The sequence below is a fragment of the Rhinopithecus bieti genome, unplaced genomic scaffold, assembly GCF_001698545.2.
Source record: "Rhinopithecus bieti isolate Rb0 unplaced genomic scaffold, ASM169854v2 scaffold_13243, whole genome shotgun sequence".
NCBI classification, from domain to species: Eukaryota; Metazoa; Chordata; class Mammalia; order Primates; family Cercopithecidae; genus Rhinopithecus; species Rhinopithecus bieti.
Genome location: NW_016807353.1, coordinates 272,589 through 289,618, shown reverse-complemented (window position 1 = coordinate 289,618; position 17,030 = coordinate 272,589). Strand labels below are relative to the sequence as shown.

General features: G+C 55.1%; 2 protein-coding genes across 2 annotated transcripts; one reads left to right on the top strand and one right to left on the bottom strand.

Annotated features, from left to right (window-relative positions):
• Nucleotides 1–2,121: 2,121 nt before the first annotated feature.
• On the top strand, nucleotides 2,122–6,734 carry SEPTIN1 (septin 1). The gene is made up of 11 exons (XM_017881413.1): nucleotides 2,122–2,416; nucleotides 2,577–2,667; nucleotides 2,764–2,850; nucleotides 3,059–3,182; nucleotides 3,477–3,611; nucleotides 3,706–3,823; nucleotides 4,837–4,938; nucleotides 5,323–5,422; nucleotides 5,679–5,844; nucleotides 6,170–6,260; nucleotides 6,350–6,734. Exons 1-11 carry the CDS (start codon nucleotides 2,399–2,401, stop codon nucleotides 6,434–6,436), a joined length of 1,119 nt encoding a protein of 372 aa, XP_017736902.1. The 5' UTR covers nucleotides 2,122–2,398; the 3' UTR covers nucleotides 6,437–6,734.
• A 143-nt stretch (nucleotides 6,735–6,877) lies between these two features.
• On the bottom strand, nucleotides 6,878–10,123 carry MYL11 (myosin light chain 11). Its single transcript, XM_017881414.1, has 7 exons — nucleotides 10,016–10,123; nucleotides 8,977–9,069; nucleotides 8,660–8,735; nucleotides 8,353–8,457; nucleotides 8,182–8,260; nucleotides 7,167–7,215; nucleotides 6,878–7,073 (listed from the first exon to the last, which is right to left on the bottom strand). The coding sequence occupies exons 1-7, from the start codon at nucleotides 10,016–10,018 to the stop codon at nucleotides 6,969–6,971; spliced, it is 510 nt and encodes a 169-aa protein (XP_017736903.1). The 5' UTR covers nucleotides 10,019–10,123; the 3' UTR covers nucleotides 6,878–6,968.
• Between the last annotated feature and the right edge of the window lie 6,907 nt (nucleotides 10,124–17,030).

Genomic DNA, 17,030 nt, shown 5'->3' with positions numbered 1-17,030 from the left:
GAACCCGGGAGGCGGAGCTTGCAGTGAGCTGAGATCTGGCCAGTGCACTCCAGCTTGGGTGACAGAGCGAGACTCCGTCTCAAAAAAAAAAAGAAAGAGTTTTGCTCTTGTCACCCAGATTGGAGTGCAATGGCATGATCTCGGCTCACTGCAACCTCCTCCTGCTTCAGCCCTGTTGTAGCTGGGATTACAGGCATGCGCCACCACGCCCAACTAATTTTGTATTTTTAGTAGAGTCAGGGTTTCTCCATGTCGGTCAGGCTGGTCTTGAACTCCTGACCACAGGTGATCCGCCTGACTTGGCCTCCCAAAGTGCTGGGATTACAGGCATGAGCCACCACGCCCGGCCTATTTATTTATTTTTTTGAGATGGAGTCTTGCCCTGTCACCCAGGCTGGAGTGCAGTGTCAGGATCTTGGCTCACTGCAACCTACGCCTCTCAGGTTCTAGCAATTCTCCTGCCTCAGCCTCTCCAGCAGCTGTGATTACAGGCACGTACCACCACACCCGGCTAATTTTTGTATTCTTAGTAGAGACAGGGGTTTCACCATGTTGGCCAGGTTGGTCTCCAACTCCTGAACTCAAGTGATCCGCCTGCCCTGGCCTCCCAAAGTGCTGGAATTACAGGCGTGAGCCACTGCGCCCAGCCACCCTTTCCAGATTCTTAACAGTCCCTAGATAGTATTAAGTAGCATTTTTGTTTTTGTTTTTTGAGACGGAGTCTTGCTCTGTCACCAGGCTGGAGTGCAGTGGCGCAATCTTGGCTCACTGCAACCTCCACCTCCTGGGTTCAAGCAATTCTCCTGCCTTAGCCTCCTGAGTAGCTGTGACTACAGGCACACGCCACCATGCCCAGCTAATTGTTTGTATTTTTAGTAGAGATGGAGTTTCACCATGTTGGCCAGGATGGTCATGATCTCTTGACCTTGTGATCTGCCCGACTCGGCCTCCCAAAGTGCCAGGATTACAGGTGTGAACCACTGTACCTGTCCTGGGGTAGATTTGTTTGTTTGTTTGTTTGAGATAGGGTCTTGCTCTGTTGTCCAGGATGGAGTGTAGTGGTGCAATCTCGGCTCACTGCAACCTCCACGTCCTGGGTTCAAGCAATTTTCTTGCCTCAGATTCCCAAGTAGCTGGAATTATAGGCACGCACCACCACGCCTTGCTAATTTTTGTATTTTGCTAGACAGGGTCTCGCCATGTTGGCCAGGCTGGTCTTGAGCTCCTGACCTCAAGTGATCCACCCACCTCGGCCTCCCAAAGAGCTGGGATTACAGGCATGAGCCACCATGCCCAGCCTGGTGCTGGGAATCTGAAGAAGGGACAATGACCCTGCCTATGGTAGGTAGGGAGATTGCATAGAGGCAGAGCCCTTGGAAAGAAACACTTGAAGGATGAGGAAGAGTTTAACTGATTCGGAAAAAGGAAAAGCTCAATGTGGGTAGAGAGCCAAGGATGTTTGGAAGAGTGAGAGATGGGGTGATGAGGCCAGCTGAAGGAGGCTTTGGCAGTCAGGCCAGAATTCAGACTTGACTCTGAGTTACTGGGGAGTTCCTGAAGGATTTTGAGCAGCGGAGTTCCTTGGCCAGGATTCTGAAGGAGTGGTGTCAGGATTCTCGGGCAGTGGTGTCCAAAGACCTGGAGTCCTTTTATGAATCCATTGTCTGAGCTGGAAAATGGATGGCCTCACCCACTCCCAATACCATCATGGCTTCTGGTCCACGTAAACCATGAGAATTTTTTTCTTTTTCTTTTTTTGAAACAGGGTCTTGCTGTGTTGCTCAGGCTGGAGTGTAGTGGTGTGATCACAGCTCACTGCAGTCTTGAGCTCCTGGGCTCATGCAATCCTCCCACCTCAGCCTCCCCAGTAGCTGGGACTACAGGATTGTACCATCATGCCTGGCTAATTTTTAAATTATTTGTAGAGATGGTAGAGGGGCACATCCCTCTGTTGCCCAGGCTGGTCTTGAGCTCCTTGGCTCAAGCAGTCCTCCCTCCTCTGCCTGCCAAAGTGCTGAGATTACAGGCGTGAGCCACCTTGCCCGTCCTGGGAACTGTTTTTTAATCAGCTCATCAAAACCTTCATCTCACTTGCTAACAAAGGGAGCCGCTTCCTTCCTCTCTGCACATACCCCATGTCTCACCACAAAGATGGAGTTACAGTGGGACTTGGAATCCAGATGTGTGAAGGATGGAGGGGTTGAAGGTGCATAGAGGGGTGATGGGCAAAGGGGTCCAGGAGGTGATAACCCCAGGTATTCTTGGCCTTGGCCTTCCCCACCTCTCTGGGACTGGGCCAGTTTGAGCATCTCAGCTGCCTCTTCTGCCCGCCCCCTCGTTAGCCGCACTCAGCTTCCTGCCCCACCAGAGGAAGTGGGGAGAGACGGCAGGTGCAGTGATGGCTGGCGGAGTCATGGTGAGTCCTTATGCCCAGAAACCCAGGCATCTCGACCCCCAGCCCCCTATGCCTAGGGTCCCCAGACCCCACTGACTCTTCCTAGCCCAGGAACTCAAGTGATCCTGGGGACGCTGCCTGCCATTGCCAGCAGCCTCATATTGTCCACCCCCATCCACAGGACAAGGAGTACGTGGGTTTTGCTGCCCTCCCCAGCCAGCTGCACCGCAAGTCTGTCAAGAAGGGGTTTGACTTCACACTAATGGTGGCAGGTCTGGGGGGTTTTGGAGAGGGAACTGCAGAGAGGATGCCCTTAGGAGACCCCGGCTGTCCCCTCCCCTAACCAGCTGGGCCTGTTCTGTCCACAGGAGAGTCAGGCCTAGGGAAATCCACCCTCATCAACAGCCTCTTCCTCACCAACCTCTATGAGGATCGCCAGGTGCCAGAGGCCAGTGGTAAGACCCTCCCCATCCTCTCCAGGCAGTAGCCACTGTCCCCAGGTTACACCCTAGCCTTTTTCATCTGGGGACTCAGGTAGTTGACTACTTTTTTCTGAGACTTTCCTTCCCTGGAAAATGGGTGCAGGCAACTGTGATATTGACAAAGGAAATTAATCTTGCCTCAGAGCCTCCCTGGATCCCTGACCTCTCCCCTGTCCCACAGCTCGCTTGACACAGACCCTGGCCATTGAGCGCCGGGGTGTGGAGATCGAGGAAGGGGGTGTGAAAGTGAAGCTAACCCTTGTGGACACGCCTGGCTTTGGAGACTCAGTGGACTGCTCTGACTGGTGAGGAAGAGGGAAGGGGACAGAGGCTCAGCCTCTCACAGTGGCAACTCCCTGAAGACCAACGGGTCAGTTACAGGGCTGGTTTGTGCTGGCTCCCTATTCCAAAAGGTTGTGTCTGTTTCAGAGGGTCACTGGCTCTCTGTGCTTCTTGATGACTCGCCTAGGCCCCCACCAGTTCCCTTTAATGTCTTTGGAGGGAGCCAAAGAAATGTTCTACTCCCACAGTCCTGGCTAGCCTCGCCCCCTGCCCTCTGGCCTTTGATCTCTGACCTCACATCCTCTTCCCACACCCAGCTGGCTTCCCGTGGTGAAATTCATCGAGGAGCAGTTTGAGCAGTACCTTAGGGATGAGAGTGGCCTGAACCGGAAGAACATCCAGGACTCCCGAGTCCATTGCTGCCTCTACTTCATCTCACCCTTTGGCCGGGGGTCTGGTGGGGGGATCCTGGCGGCTGGGGCATTTAGGGAGGGCTGGGGGGTCTCTGCCCCCTGAGGCTGGGCACTGACCAATCCCTGGGTGCAGGCTCCGGCCCCTAGACGTGGCCTTCCTCCGGGCAGTACATGAGAAAGTCAACATCATCCCAGTCATTGGCAAAGCGGATGCCCTGATGCCCCAGGAAACCCAGGCCCTCAAGCAGAAGGTGTGAGTGATGACCTCTGGCCTTTGACCCCAAGTGAGGCCAAACCTGATTTCAGCTTAGACTTCTTTGATCTTGAAGTGGCCTTTTTGGAGCATAGTGCCTCAGGCTAGATTGTAGGAAAAGCTTCTGAGGAATGTGGGTGGTAAGCCGCCAGCCAGCGTAGCCATGTCTCTGAAGGCTCAAAATAGGCTAGATATGCAGCCCCTGGGCTAGATGCCTGGCTAAGGCCTATTTGAGGGCAGGAGCATAGACATAAGAACATGGTGACTTCCATCTGGCCCCCACCCCGTGTCTTCAGAGCCCTTTCCCACTGTTTCTGCTTACATATCTCTCAGCCTCTCTCTTTTTTTTTTTAGAGTCTCACTCTGTGGCCTAGGCTGAGTACAGTGGCAAGATCATAGCTCACTGCAGCCTCGAATTTGTAGGCTCAAGTGATCCTCCTGCCTCAGCCTATTGAATAGCAGGGACTACAGATGAGCACCACCATGCCCGGCTAAGTTTTTTGGCTGGGCGTGGTGGCAGACACCTGTAATCCCAGCACTTTGGGAGGCTGAGGTCAGTGGATTACTTGAGCTGAAGAGTTTAAGACAAGCCAGGGCAACATGGCAAAACCCCATCTCTACAAAAAATATAAAAATTAGCCAGGTGTGGTGGTGTGCACTTGTAGTCCCAGCTATTCAGGAGGCTGAGATGGGAGGATCACCTGAGCCCGTAGGTTGAGGCTGCAGTGAACTAAGATGGAGCCACTGGACTCCACCCTGGGTGATAGAGTGAAACCTTGTTTCAAAAAATATATATATTTTTTGTAGAGATGGGATCTAGCTATATTGCCCAGGCTTCTCCTGGTCTCTTAATGTCTGCCCCATCTTAGAATCTTGTGTCTCTCCCCATCTCTGTCTTTCATGTCTTTCTGTCTCTGACCACCCAGTATCTCTGTGTCTCCCTGTTTCTGGTCATGCAATGTCTGTCATTGTGGCCTGTTTCACACTGTCTCTGTATCTGTTTCCCCTGAGATCCGGGATCAGTTGAAGGAGGAGGAAATCCACATCTACCAGTTCCCTGAATGTGACTCTGACGAAGATGAAGACTTCAAGAGGCAGGATGCAGAGATGAAGGTGTGGGAGACAAAGAAGGAAGGCAGGCCGGGCACGGTGGCTCACGTCTGTAATCCCAGCACTTTGGGAGGCTGAGGCAGGTGGATCCCCTGAGGTCAGGAGTTCGAGACCAGCCTGGGCAACATGGCGAGACCCCACCTCTACTAAAAACACAAAAATTAGCCAGGTGTGATGGCGGGTGCCTGTAATTCCAGCCACTCGGGAGGCTGAGGCAGGAGAATCACTTGAACACTCCAGCCTGGGCAATGGAGCGAGACCCTGTCTTAAAAAAAATAAAAAGAGGAAGGGGCAGGAAGCAGAGGATGTGGGTGTGGAGATTGAAGCTGGGAAAGAGAAAGTTTCTGTCATGTGGGCCAGTGGTGACCCCTGCCCCCTGCCCTCCAGGAAAGCATCCCTTTTGCAGTCGTGGGTTCATGCGAGGTGGTGAGGGATGGCGGGAACCGACCAGTGAGGGGACGCCGCTACTCCTGGGGGACCGTGGAGGGTGAGTGAGGCCAGGCAGGGCTCCTAAGGCCAGCAAGGAGCCCGGGGCCTCTGGGTCAGGCGCACTCAACATGTGAAGTTGGGGTGGGCTTTGGTCCCAGGGGATCCTAGGAGGAAAGGGGTTCTCCTTTCCGTGGGCTGCAGACCGCGGACCCTCCGCTAGAGTGGCAGCAGGACTTTCCTGTTGACCCGACCCTACGGGTGGGTGGGACCCGAAACTCCCTGACGTTCGCTGGTCCGCGCCGACCCCCCTCCAGTGGAGAACCCACATCACTGCGATTTCCTGAACCTGCGACGGATGCTAGTGCAGACACACCTGCAGGACCTGAAAGAGGTGACGCACGATCTGCTCTACGAGGGCTACCGGGCCCGCTGCCTACAGAGCCTGGCCCGGCCTGGGGCTCGCGATCGAGCCAGCCGCAGGTGAGACCCGGGGCCGACAGTCTTGGGGCCTCCAAGGTCCCGCCTCACCCAAGACCCTGCCCTGAGGCCCCGTCCCCACCACCCGTGAGTCCGCCTTCACCACTCAGACCACTCTCTCCCTCCCTCCCTCTCTCCCTTCTACCCTCTCTCCCTCCCTCCGTCTCTCCATCTCCCTCTCTCCCCACCGGCTTTGCCTCCGGCCCTAACCTCAGGGACCTGGCTCTGCCTCCTAGACCCCAACCTCGCCCCAGGCCCTGCCTCCTGGGCCTCACCCACAACCTCAGGCCCTGCTCCTGATTCCTGTCCCCTTCCCACTGTCCCGCAGTAAGCTTTCCCGCCAGAGCGCCACGGAGATTCCGCTGCCCATGCTGCCTCTGGCGGACACCGAGAAGCTGATCCGCGAGAAAGACGAAGAGGTGAGCATGCACCTCGCTTCCCCCCGACAGAGGCCCCAGGTCCCTCTCTGGCCTCGCCAGGTCACCGCCTGCAATGTCGCCCTGCACAGCTGCGCCGCATGCAAGAGATGCTAGAGAAGATGCAGGCCCAGATGCAGCAGAGCCAGGCCCAGGTTGAACAGTCAGACACCCTTTGAGGCCACGCCACGCCCGGCCTTACCTCGGCCCCGCCTTCAGTCGGTCTCTTGTCCAATCCCCGCGCCCCACACTGCCCAGCGCCCCTTGGAACCCCGTGGGTGCCGCCCTCGCGCAGGCTAGCGGGAGGTTCTACCAGCCCAAGCCCGTAGCCCCGCCCGGCGCTGGTCCCGCCCACCCAGACACCGCCCACTTCCCGGCCGGAGCCTGCGGCCCAGTCTCCGACCGCCCCACTGTTTTCCGGGCTCCCCACCTCTTCTCCTCGACTGTCTTCAATAAAAACTGAGCTTCCCGCGGCCACGCGAGCCTTCTCCTTCCTTGCGGAAAAAGGCGGCGGGCGTAGATTGTGGGGCCGTCCCCCGCAGGCCTCCAGGCCGCATCCATCCCTTTGTGGGGCGCTCCCACCTGAGCCCCTCGCGCAAACACTCTGAAGGCGCCCCCCATAAGAAACAAAGACCAGTTAAATTTTATTGGGAGCCGGGGTGGGGGTCGGGCCGAACGGAAGCGTCGGCCAGCGGAGGCCCGCGGAGGCCCCTACTCCTGGTCCTTGGCGTCGCCGTGCGTGATGACGTAGCAGATGTTTTTGTAGTCGACGTTGCCGCCCACGTCCGGGGGGAAGGCCGCCCACATGTTCTTGATCTGGGGAAAGACGCAGGGGCGTCTCGCACCGGCCGTTAGACTCCCCTCCCCCTGCCCCTTTGCTGCTCTGGCCCCGCCTCGGGGCCCACTCACCTCCTCCGGGGTGAAGCGGTCACACTGCGTGGTCAGCAGCTCCTCCAGGCTGGAGAGAGGTGACACACGGGGAGTTGCGATTGGGTTCCTGGTTCCTTTCCACTCCCTCGCACCTCATCCCCTTTGCCAGCCCCAGCCTCCCCCGAAAACCCAGGTCACTCTACTTCCTTCATTGGCCTCCCAGACACTCGCTTTTGCCCTCTCCGCTCACATTTGCTGTGAAAATGCAGTCTTAATTAACCGCCCATTACCACAATCTTAACTACTCCTTACCTCTGACAGTGACTAACCCTTCGTAGGAATTTTTGGGGTTTTTTTTTGTTTGTTTTGAGACAGGGTCTCGCCCTGATGCCCAGGCTGGAATGAAGTGGTTTGATCATACCTCACTGCAACCTGGAACTCCTGGGCTCAAGGGATCTTCCTGCCTCAGTCTCTAGCGTAGCTGCGATTATAGGTGTTTGCCACCACGCCCGCGAATTTTTTTTTTTTTTTTTTTTTTTTTTGGAGACGAGTTTTGCTATTGTTGCCCAGGTTGGAGAGCAGTGGCATGATCTCGGCTCACTGCAACCTCCGGCTCCAGGGTTCAAGCGATTCTCATGTTTCAGTCTCCCTAGTAGCTGGGACTGCAGACACCCGCCACCATGCCCAGCTAATTTTTGTATTTTTAGTAGAAACGGGGTTTCACCATGTTGGCTAGGCTGGTCTTGAACTCCTGACCTCACGTGATCCACCCGCCTTGGCCTCCCAAAGTGCTGGGATTACAGGCATGAGCCACTGCGCCTGGCCAGCCCGCGAATTTTTTAGTTAATTGTTTAGAAACAGGGTCATGCTGCGTTACCCAGGCTGATCTCAAACTCCTGTCCTCAAGCGAATCCTGTCTCCGCCTCCCAAAGCACTGGGATTATAGGCCTGAGCCACAGGGCCCAGCCTTGGTAGGAATTTAAGGAGGCTTTCAGTGTGGGAGCAGCTGGTGGAGTGGGGGAAGGGTTGGAAGGGTGGGGGAGCCGATGCTTACAACTTCTTCTTGATGGTGCCCTTTCCCTCAGGGTCCAGGACCTTGAAGGCTCCAGTTATCACATCCTCAGGGTCGGCACCTGGGGGAGACAGAGGGCACATGAAGCTGATGGGTCCCTGAAGGATCTGGGAAAAGGCAGCTGGGGCCTTGGATCCAGGACACTCCACTCACCCTTGAGCTTCTCCCCGAACATGTTCAGGAAGACGGTGAAGTTGATGGGACCACTGGCTTCCTTCATCATGGCATCCAACTCCTCATTCTTCACATTGAGGCGGCCTGGAGGGGGTTGGGGGAAGCATGGGCTGGAGCAGCCTCCTGGGGCCAGGCCTGTGCTTCCTACTAATTCAGATGATCATATCCATTTTTCAGCTGGGTAGACTGAGGCCCAAGGTGGAGCTGACAGGGCTGGAACCCAAGGCCACTGAATTTCCTAGACTCTGCAGCCTTGAATATTCCCACCTGGAGGTAGGGGGCTCACCCATGGCTGCGAAGGTGTCCCGAAGGTCCTCCTTGTCGATAATACCATCACGGTTCTGGTCGATCACAGTGAAGGCCTGGGGAGGGCCGCGGTGGGGAGGGTTAGGTCCCCCATGGCCCAGCCTCAGCATCCCTACCCCAGGCAGATCAGATGCTGGCTCCCAGCCAGCTGTTCTCTTCCACCCCAAGCAGGGAGGGGAGGAAGGAATTCTAAACCTTTCCCCTCCTTTGAACAGGTGCACATTCCAGGGAGAGGGCGGGGGAGAGGGCCAGCAGGACTGTTTTTGGTCAGTCTTCCAGTTTCCGTTGTCCCCTCACCTCCTTGAACTCCTGGATCTGAGTCTGGTCAAACATGGAGAAGACGCTGGAACTTCCACCCTCTACTGCCCTTCTCTTGGCCTTTTTGGGTGCCTGGAGGGTGAGGGTTGAACAAAGGTTGGACAAGTCCCTCCACCTCTCTGGGAGCAATAAATTAGATTCAGAATTCTTTGAGTCCCTGTTCCTAAAGCAACCCTTTGGCCTGAGTCTCCACTTCCTTGGGACCTCTTTGCTGAGGGGGCTTGCTTTGATTGCATTCCCCAAATTCCCATCTGTGGCTCCTGGGTCTCCAATTCTCTATCCCCCACAGTGGGTGGAAGCTGCTTCTCAGTGCCCTGAGCCTAGCTCTTCTGAGCCCCAGACTTGCTGAGGCTCAGCCACTCATTTGCCCTGTTTGAGCCTCTTTTCTTTCTTTTCTTTTCTTTTCTTTTCTTTTTTCAAGACAGAGTCTTGCTCCGTCACCCAGGCTGGAGTGCAGTGCTGCGATCTCGGCTCACCGCAACCTCTGCCTCCTGGGTTCAAGCAATTCTCATGCTCCAGCCTCCTGAGTAGCTGGGATTACAGGCATGCACCACCACACCGAGTTAATTTTTGTATTTTTAGTAGAGACCGGGTTTCACCATGTTAACCAGGCTGGTCTCAAACTCCTGGCTTCAAGTGATCCAACCGCCTTGGCTTCCCAAAGTGCTGGGATTACAGGCATGAACCACAGCACCTGGCCTGAGCCTCTACTTTCTCATTTGTAAAATGGGAGTTTTTGCCCGGCTGGTGCCACAGCGCTTTAGGAGGATGGAATACAGGAACGAATGCATCAGGTTTTGAGAGGGACTGGGCCCCTGTGAGTTGAATGTCTGGGCGGATTATCATTGATTGGATCCTTAAGGCCATCACACAGTCTGTTTTCCATCAGTGATGCCGAGAAATAGATGAGCATCCTTTTAACTTTTTGTTGGACTGGGAACCAGCTACTTTCTTTCAAAGGGTGAGGCTGCCCTGAGGTCTAAGGGATCTGGGCAGGGGTTGGAGGATTCTCACTCACCATGTCTTCAGTCTCCCCGGGGGCAAGGCAGCGGCTCCAGCTGGAAAGCAGGGAGTCAGCATGGGGCAGTTCCTCTGGGGTTATATAGTCCTGCCCCAGGGAGCCCTTAACATACCAAGGTAACCTTAGCCCTGCGGGTGCCCACCCCAGATACCAAAATAGCCCAACTTAGGGCCTCTCCTTTCTTGGAGGGCCGGCAGCAGCTGGAGCCCGGGGGGAGGAAGGGGGAGAGCAGGTCTTGCGATGCATGTCTCACTAGGGCCTGGGCAAGAAGGGATGTTCTTTCTCCCAAAGAGGGGCTGGAATATGCCAGAGTTTAGAGAGGACCTAATCCAAGGCATGGTTCTGGGAGATACATGAACCAGATCCTGTACCCCTAAGTGGGGTGGGCTCAGATTTAAACCCAGTGAATGTCCGGGTGCAGTGGTTCACACCTGTAATCCCAGCACTTTGGGAGGCTGAGGTGGGAGGATTGCTTGAGGCCAGGAGTTCAGGACCAGCCTGGGCAACATAGTGAGACCCCTGTCTCTATTTTTTTTTTTTTTTAGACAGAGTCTCGCTCTGTCGCCCAGGCTGGAGTGCAGTAGTGTGATCTCGGCTCACTGCAACCTCTACCTTCCCGATTCAAGTGATTCTCCTGCCTCAGCCTCCCAAGTAGCTGGGATTATAGGTGTGCCAAGACACCAGGCTAATTTTTTTTTTTTTAATTTTTAGTAGAGATGGGGTTTCATTCACCATGTTGGCTAGGGTGGTCTCAATCTTCTGACATTGTGATCCATCCGCCTTGGCCTCCCAAAGTGCTGGGATTACAGGTGTGAGCCACCATGCTCGGCCCCCTGTCTCTATTTTAAATTAATAAAATAAACCCAGTAAACATGTATTGAATGCACACAGTGTGCCATGTGCTAGGCTGGGCTTTGTAGGTGCACTTTGGCAGACACAATCCCTCTACCCCCACATGGTAGAGTTCATAGTCAAGTGTGTGTAAGTGTAAGGGTGGTTAAGAAAGAGCCGTCTGTGGAAGCTGAGGGATCACGTGGATCTCCTACCTCCCTTCACGGAGAGGGGAATTTTTTCTTTTCTTTTTGAGATGGAGTCTTGCTCTTGTCACCCGGCTGGAGTGCAATGGTGTGATTTTGGCTTACTGCAACCTCCACCTTCTGGGTTCAAGCGATACTTCTGCCTCAGCCTCCTGAGTAGCTGGGATTCCAGGCACCTGCCACCACGCCCAGCTATTTTTTTTTTTTTTTTTTTTGAGATAGAGTCTTGTTCTGTTACCCAGGTTGGAATGCAGTGGCGTGATCTTGGCTCACTGCAACCTCCGCCTCCCGGGTTCAAGTGATTCTCCTGCTTCAGCCTCCCGAGTAGCTGGGACTACAGGCGTGTGCCACCAGGCCCACCTAATTTTTTTGTATTTTTACTAGAGACGGGGTTTCCCCGTATTAGCCAGGATGGTCTCGATCTCCTGACCTCGTGATCCACCTGCCTCGGCCTCCCAAAGTGCTGGGATTACAGGTGTGAGCCACCATACCCGGCATCTAATTTTTTGTATTTTTAGTAGAGATGGGGTTTCACCATGTTGGCCAGGCTGGTCTCGAACTTCGACCTCAGGTGACCTACCTGTCTCAGCCTCCCAAAGTGCTGGGATTACAGGCGTGAGCCACCATGCCAAGCTGAGAGGGATTTTTTGAGGTGAGATACTTTGTGGTCTCAGGTTTTGTGCTGGGCCTTGGTTTCCCCTCTGTAAAAGGAAGATGTAGTTCCCATCCCACAGAACTTGCATTATAACTAATAATTATCCCTGCCTTGCTGGAACTTACAGTCTAGCCATAGAGACAGGAATGAATGCAGAAAGCGACATACCAGGGCTGGTCAGGAACCCAGAAGTGGAGGGCTCGGCAGCCCTGTCTAGGAGTATGGGAGTGGCTTCATGAGGGCTAGGGAGTCAGGTGCAGGTGGAGGAGCAGGTGTGCTGGGCAGAGGGCATGGCCTGAGCAAAGGTCTGGAGAGCAGAAGATCAGAGGTATACCGCTTGCTAGAATTGTGATGGGGCTGGTGACCAGCCCCTGAGGGGCCTTCAAGGCCAGGCACAGGACGGAGACCCTGGGGAACCTTGGAAAGGTTTCATGCAGAAGAAGGATGTGATCTAGTATGAGTCTAGAATATTTTCTCTGGTTACTGGTGTGGAGGCTGGAACTCAGGAGGGGAGGCAAAGACCCTAAGAGGACAGCCAGCTGGTCACCTTCTGTGAGGTGCCTTGATGGCCAGTGGCTGCTCACTTCATTCTGGCCAAGAGCCAGCTTGGCTGATAGTGTAGCTTTGATGTACCCTCTCTTCTCCCTCTGGCCCTCAGTAACCCAGTCCCCTCCATGCAGCAGAAGTCTGGAAAAATAGTGGCTGAGGAAGCCCCAGGTTGGCAAGGACAACCATCTCCTTCTCTTCCTGCTCCCTCTAGGACCCGATGTCCTGAGGAAGATGCCTCCCCCTCCCCCCTCCCTCCTCCTCCAGGCCCATGCCGATACCTCTAAGACATTTTCTTTTCTGGGCACTGAGGCCCAGCCACCTGTTGTCTCTAAGAAGAGAGAAGGAGCCACCCTAAACTTAGCAGCTGCCCTTAGCCTCCCACACCAGCCCCTCCCTGCCTCAGACGGCAGCTGCCTCGCCTTATAGGGTTACCATGGGGGTCCCAGCCAGGGAGGAGCCCACTTATTACTGGGTTCTGGGAGAGGAGGAGGACTCCAAAAAGGGGAATGGGAGGAGTGCTCAGGAAGCTTGGGTCAAATGGAAGATGGGAAAGGTGAGGAGGAGATCAGACACTGAATGGGAATTGACAGGACTTGGGACTGAGTTGAGAGTGAGGGACCTTTGAGAACTCAGAAACCAAGGAAGAACTGAAAAGTCAGGAGCTAGGTCTCAGTGGAATTCCAGAATGGTGGATGCTATATGGATATCGGACTATGGGGGTCAGAGAAAGAAGAGGGTGTTTAGAAGTCGGAAGGTTGGAGCTCATAAAGTCAGGTCTTTATGCTTGTGATCTAAGGACAACCTGGAGCGCTCATGAGATTGAGGTCGGGGTTCTCAGTGGAACATGAGGAGCACAGAGGGATGTGGCACTGAGGGGAGAGGGGTTGACGGGACTGGGGCCTCGGATCCCCAAAAGAATAGTAACACACATATGGGGAGTTCATGGTATTGGGGATTCATGGATTTGGGGTTTGAGATCCTCACTAGAAGAAATGGTGGGGGTACTCAGAGGGATAAGGTCTGAGGAATTGGAGCCTGGGTTCTGGGGAGGAGCTCAGATAGATGGGAACTGAGGAGAGGGACTTGGAGGTTGGGATTCCCGCAGGAAATGGGTGAAGCAGAGAGATGGGTTGCTTATAGGATCTAGGGGCTCTGGCTATTGCAACCTGGGCCTGGAGTGTTGGGGTTAGTTTGGGGCCGGGATCGGAGAATTACAGAGTAAAGGTTGAGGGTACTGGGTCAGGGCACTGGATCTGTGGTGGGGCTCAGGGTCCCACAGACCACCAGAGTTGGGGGCTCAGGAGCTGAACGAAGAATAGGGGCCCGGAAAGGACTCGAGAAGGGCAGCGCGGGACTCGTTGGTTGAGGGCTGCACTAATGCCCCCCCCTNTTTTTTTGAGATAGAGTCTTGTTCTGTTACCCAGGTTGGAATGCAGTGGCGTGATCTTGGCTCACTGCAACCTCCGCCTCCCGGGTTCAAGTGATTCTCCTGCTTCAGCCTCCCGAGTAGCTGGGACTACAGGCGTGTGCCACCAGGCCCACCTAATTTTTTTGTATTTTACTAGAGACGGGGTTTCCCCGTATTAGCCAGGATGGTCTCGATCTCCTGACCTCGTGATCCACCTGCCTCGGCCTCCCAAAGTGCTGGGATTACAGGTGTGAGCCACCATACCCGGCATCTAATTTTTTGTATTTTAGTAGAGATGGGGTTTCACCATGTTGGCCAGGCTGGTCTCGAACTTCGACCTCAGGTGACCTACCTGTCTCAGCCTCCCAAAGTGCTGGGATTACAGGCGTGAGCCACCATGCCAAGCTGAGAGGGATTTTTTGAGGTGAGATACTTTGTGGTCTCAGGTTTTGTGCTGGGCCTTGGTTTCCCCTCTGTAAAAGGAAGATGTAGTTCCCATCCCACAGAACTTGCATTATAACTAATAATTATCCCTGCCTTGCTGGAACTTACAGTCTAGCCATAGAGACAGGAATGAATGCAGAAAGCGACATACCAGGGCTGGTCAGGAACCCAGAAGTGGAGGGCTCGGCAGCCCTGTCTAGGAGTATGGGAGTGGCTTCATGAGGGCTAGGGAGTCAGGTGCAGGTGGAGGAGCAGGTGTGCTGGGCAGAGGGCATGGCCTGAGCAAAGGTCTGGAGAGCAGAAGATCAGAGGTATACCGCTTGCTAGAATTGTGATGGGGCTGGTGACCAGCCCCTGAGGGGCCTTCAAGGCCAGGCACAGGACGGAGACCCTGGGGAACCTTGGAAAGGTTTCATGCAGAAGAAGGATGTGATCTAGTATGAGTCTAGAATATTTTCTCTGGTTACTGGTGTGGAGGCTGGAACTCAGGAGGGGAGGCAAAGACCCTAAGAGGACAGCCAGCTGGTCACCTTCTGTGAGGTGCCTTGATGGCCAGTGGCTGCTCACTTCATTCTGGCCAAGAGCCAGCTTGGCTGATAGTGTAGCTTTGATGTACCCTCTCTTCTCCCTCTGGCCCTCAGTAACCCAGTCCCCTCCATGCAGCAGAAGTCTGGAAAATAGTGGCTGAGGAAGCCCCAGGTTGGCAAGGACAACCATCTCCTTCTCTTCCTGCTCCCTCTAGGACCCGATGTCCTGAGGAAGATGCCTCCCCTCCCCCCTCCCTCCTCCTCCAGGCCCATGCCGATACCTCTAAGACATTTTCTTTTCTGGGCACTGAGGCCCAGCCACCTGTTGTCTCTAAGAAGAGAGAAGGAGCCACCCTAAACTTAGCAGCTGCCCTTAGCCTCCCACACCAGCCCCTCCCTGCCTCAGACGGCAGCTGCCTCGCCTTATAGGGTTACCATGGGGTCCCAGCCAGGGAGGAGCCCACTTATTACTGGGTTCTGGGAGAGGAGGAGGACTCCAAAAGGGGAATGGGAGGAGTGCTCAGGAAGCTTGGGTCAAATGGAAGATGGGAAAGGTGAGGAGGAGATCAGACACTGAATGGGAATTGACAGGACTTGGGACTGAGTTGAGAGTGAGGGACCTTTGAGAACTCAGAAACCAAGGAAGAACTGAAAAGTCAGGAGCTAGGTCTCAGTGGAATTCCAGAATGGTGGATGCTATATGGATATCGGACTATGGGGTCAGAGAAAGAAGAGGGTGTTTAGAAGTCGGAAGGTTGGAGCTCATAAAGTCAGGTCTTTATGCTTGTGATCTAAGGACAACCTGGAGCGCTCATGAGATTGAGGTCGGGGTTCTCAGTGGAACATGAGGAGCACAGAGGGATGTGGCACTGAGGGGAGAGGGGTTGACGGGACTGGGGCCTCGGATCCCCAAAAGAATAGTAACACACATATGGGGAGTTCATGGTATTGGGGATTCATGGATTTGGGGTTTGAGATCCTCACTAGAAGAAATGGTGGGGTACTCAGAGGGATAAGGTCTGAGGAATTGGAGCCTGGGTTCTGGGGAGGAGCTCAGATAGATGGGAACTGAGGAGAGGGACTTGGAGGTTGGGATTCCCGCAGGAAATGGGTGAAGCAGAGAGATGGGTTGCTTATAGGATCTAGGGGCTCTGGCTATTGCAACCTGGGCCTGGAGTGTTGGGGTTAGTTTGGGGCCGGGATCGGAGAATTACAGAGTAAAGGTTGAGGGTACTGGGTCAGGGCACTGGATCTGTGGTGGGGCTCAGGGTCCCACAGACCACCAGAGTTGGGGCTCAGGAGCTGAACGAAGAATAGGGGCCCGGAAAGGACTCGAGAAGGGCAGCGCGGGACTCGTTGGTTGAGGGCTGCACTAATGCCCCCCCCTTCTCCGTACTGTCCCCAGCTGTCACCCTCCTGTAGGGCTTGTCTCCGGTTGTCACCGACTATCCCTGGGCTGGCATCGCCTGCTGGCAGCGTCTTTGCCCTTTGGATGCTCCCATTGGCTGAGACAGCTATCTATTTTCCTGTCCTGTGGTCGAAATGGGAGAACACGATCATTGGCTGACGAGGCGAATTAATCTCTAGCTTGCCCCGCCTCCTCCCAGCTGTCATTCCGTACTGACCATTTTGGGAGACCCAAAGAATTCCTCAGCTCTTCCTATTGACTGCGGATGCTGTCTGTCACCGCCTAAAGAGACATCACTGCCTGTCAATTTGACCACCACCTAGTCCCCTTTTCATTGGCTCCCTTTTTACCGTTCCTATTGGTCAAGAAGCTGCCAGGCCCCACCTCTTACTCGTACAGCCCCTGCCTCCTCCTCCGCCCTTCCGCGGTCATTCACTCTTCAGTCATATTCATTGGCCAGGAGGTTCAGGCTCCTGCGTTTCTATTGGTTATTTCTTTGGTCCCACCTCCCCCTGCCTTTCTTCGTCCCCTGACTGGTCTTACAGCCCTACGCCTTCTTCGTTTCCTCTTTCCAGATGACCCACCCCTTTTTTGCCTCCGGCCCCGCCCACGATTCCAACGATTGGCAGAAGCCCAGTTCTCTCTCTCCCACTATTCGTCCAAATCCTCTGACGAGGCGGGAGAAAAAAAGGAGCGCGATGGGACAGTCTGCGCGCAGGCGTGGAACACCGAGACGCTGGCCGCGGAGCCGGCTCTGTGGCGTGTGCGCAGGCGCGAGGTCGGCTGCTGCCCAACGCGGGGGAGGGAGGGGGCCGCGGCAGAGAGCGCGCGTTAGGGGGTGAGACGGCACGAGGCGGAGACCCGGGCGCGCGCGCCCCCGGACCCTTGGCCGCCCCGCCTCCGGGCCACCCAGCAGGCCGGCACCGCCCCCGGCGCGCGCCGAGACCAGCGCCCTTCGGCCCTATCCCCTTTCTCGGCCTGGTC

Coding starts and splice junctions, on each gene's coding strand:
- SEPTIN1 (XM_017881413.1), top strand. Junction 2,668..2,763: donor CTTCACACTAATGGTGGCAG/GTCTGGGGGGTT, acceptor TTCTGTCCACAG/GAGAGTCAGGCCTAGGGAAA. Junction 4,939..5,322: donor GGCAGGATGCAGAGATGAAG/GTGTGGGAGACA, acceptor CCTGCCCTCCAG/GAAAGCATCCCTTTTGCAGT.
- MYL11 (XM_017881414.1), bottom strand. Junction 8,458..8,659: donor GGACACCTTCGCAGCCATGG/GTGAGCCCCCTA, acceptor AACCCCCTCCAG/GCCGCCTCAATGTGAAGAAT. Junction 8,261..8,352: donor GTTCGGGGAGAAGCTCAAGG/GTGAGTGGAGTG, acceptor TGTCTCCCCCAG/GTGCCGACCCTGAGGATGTG.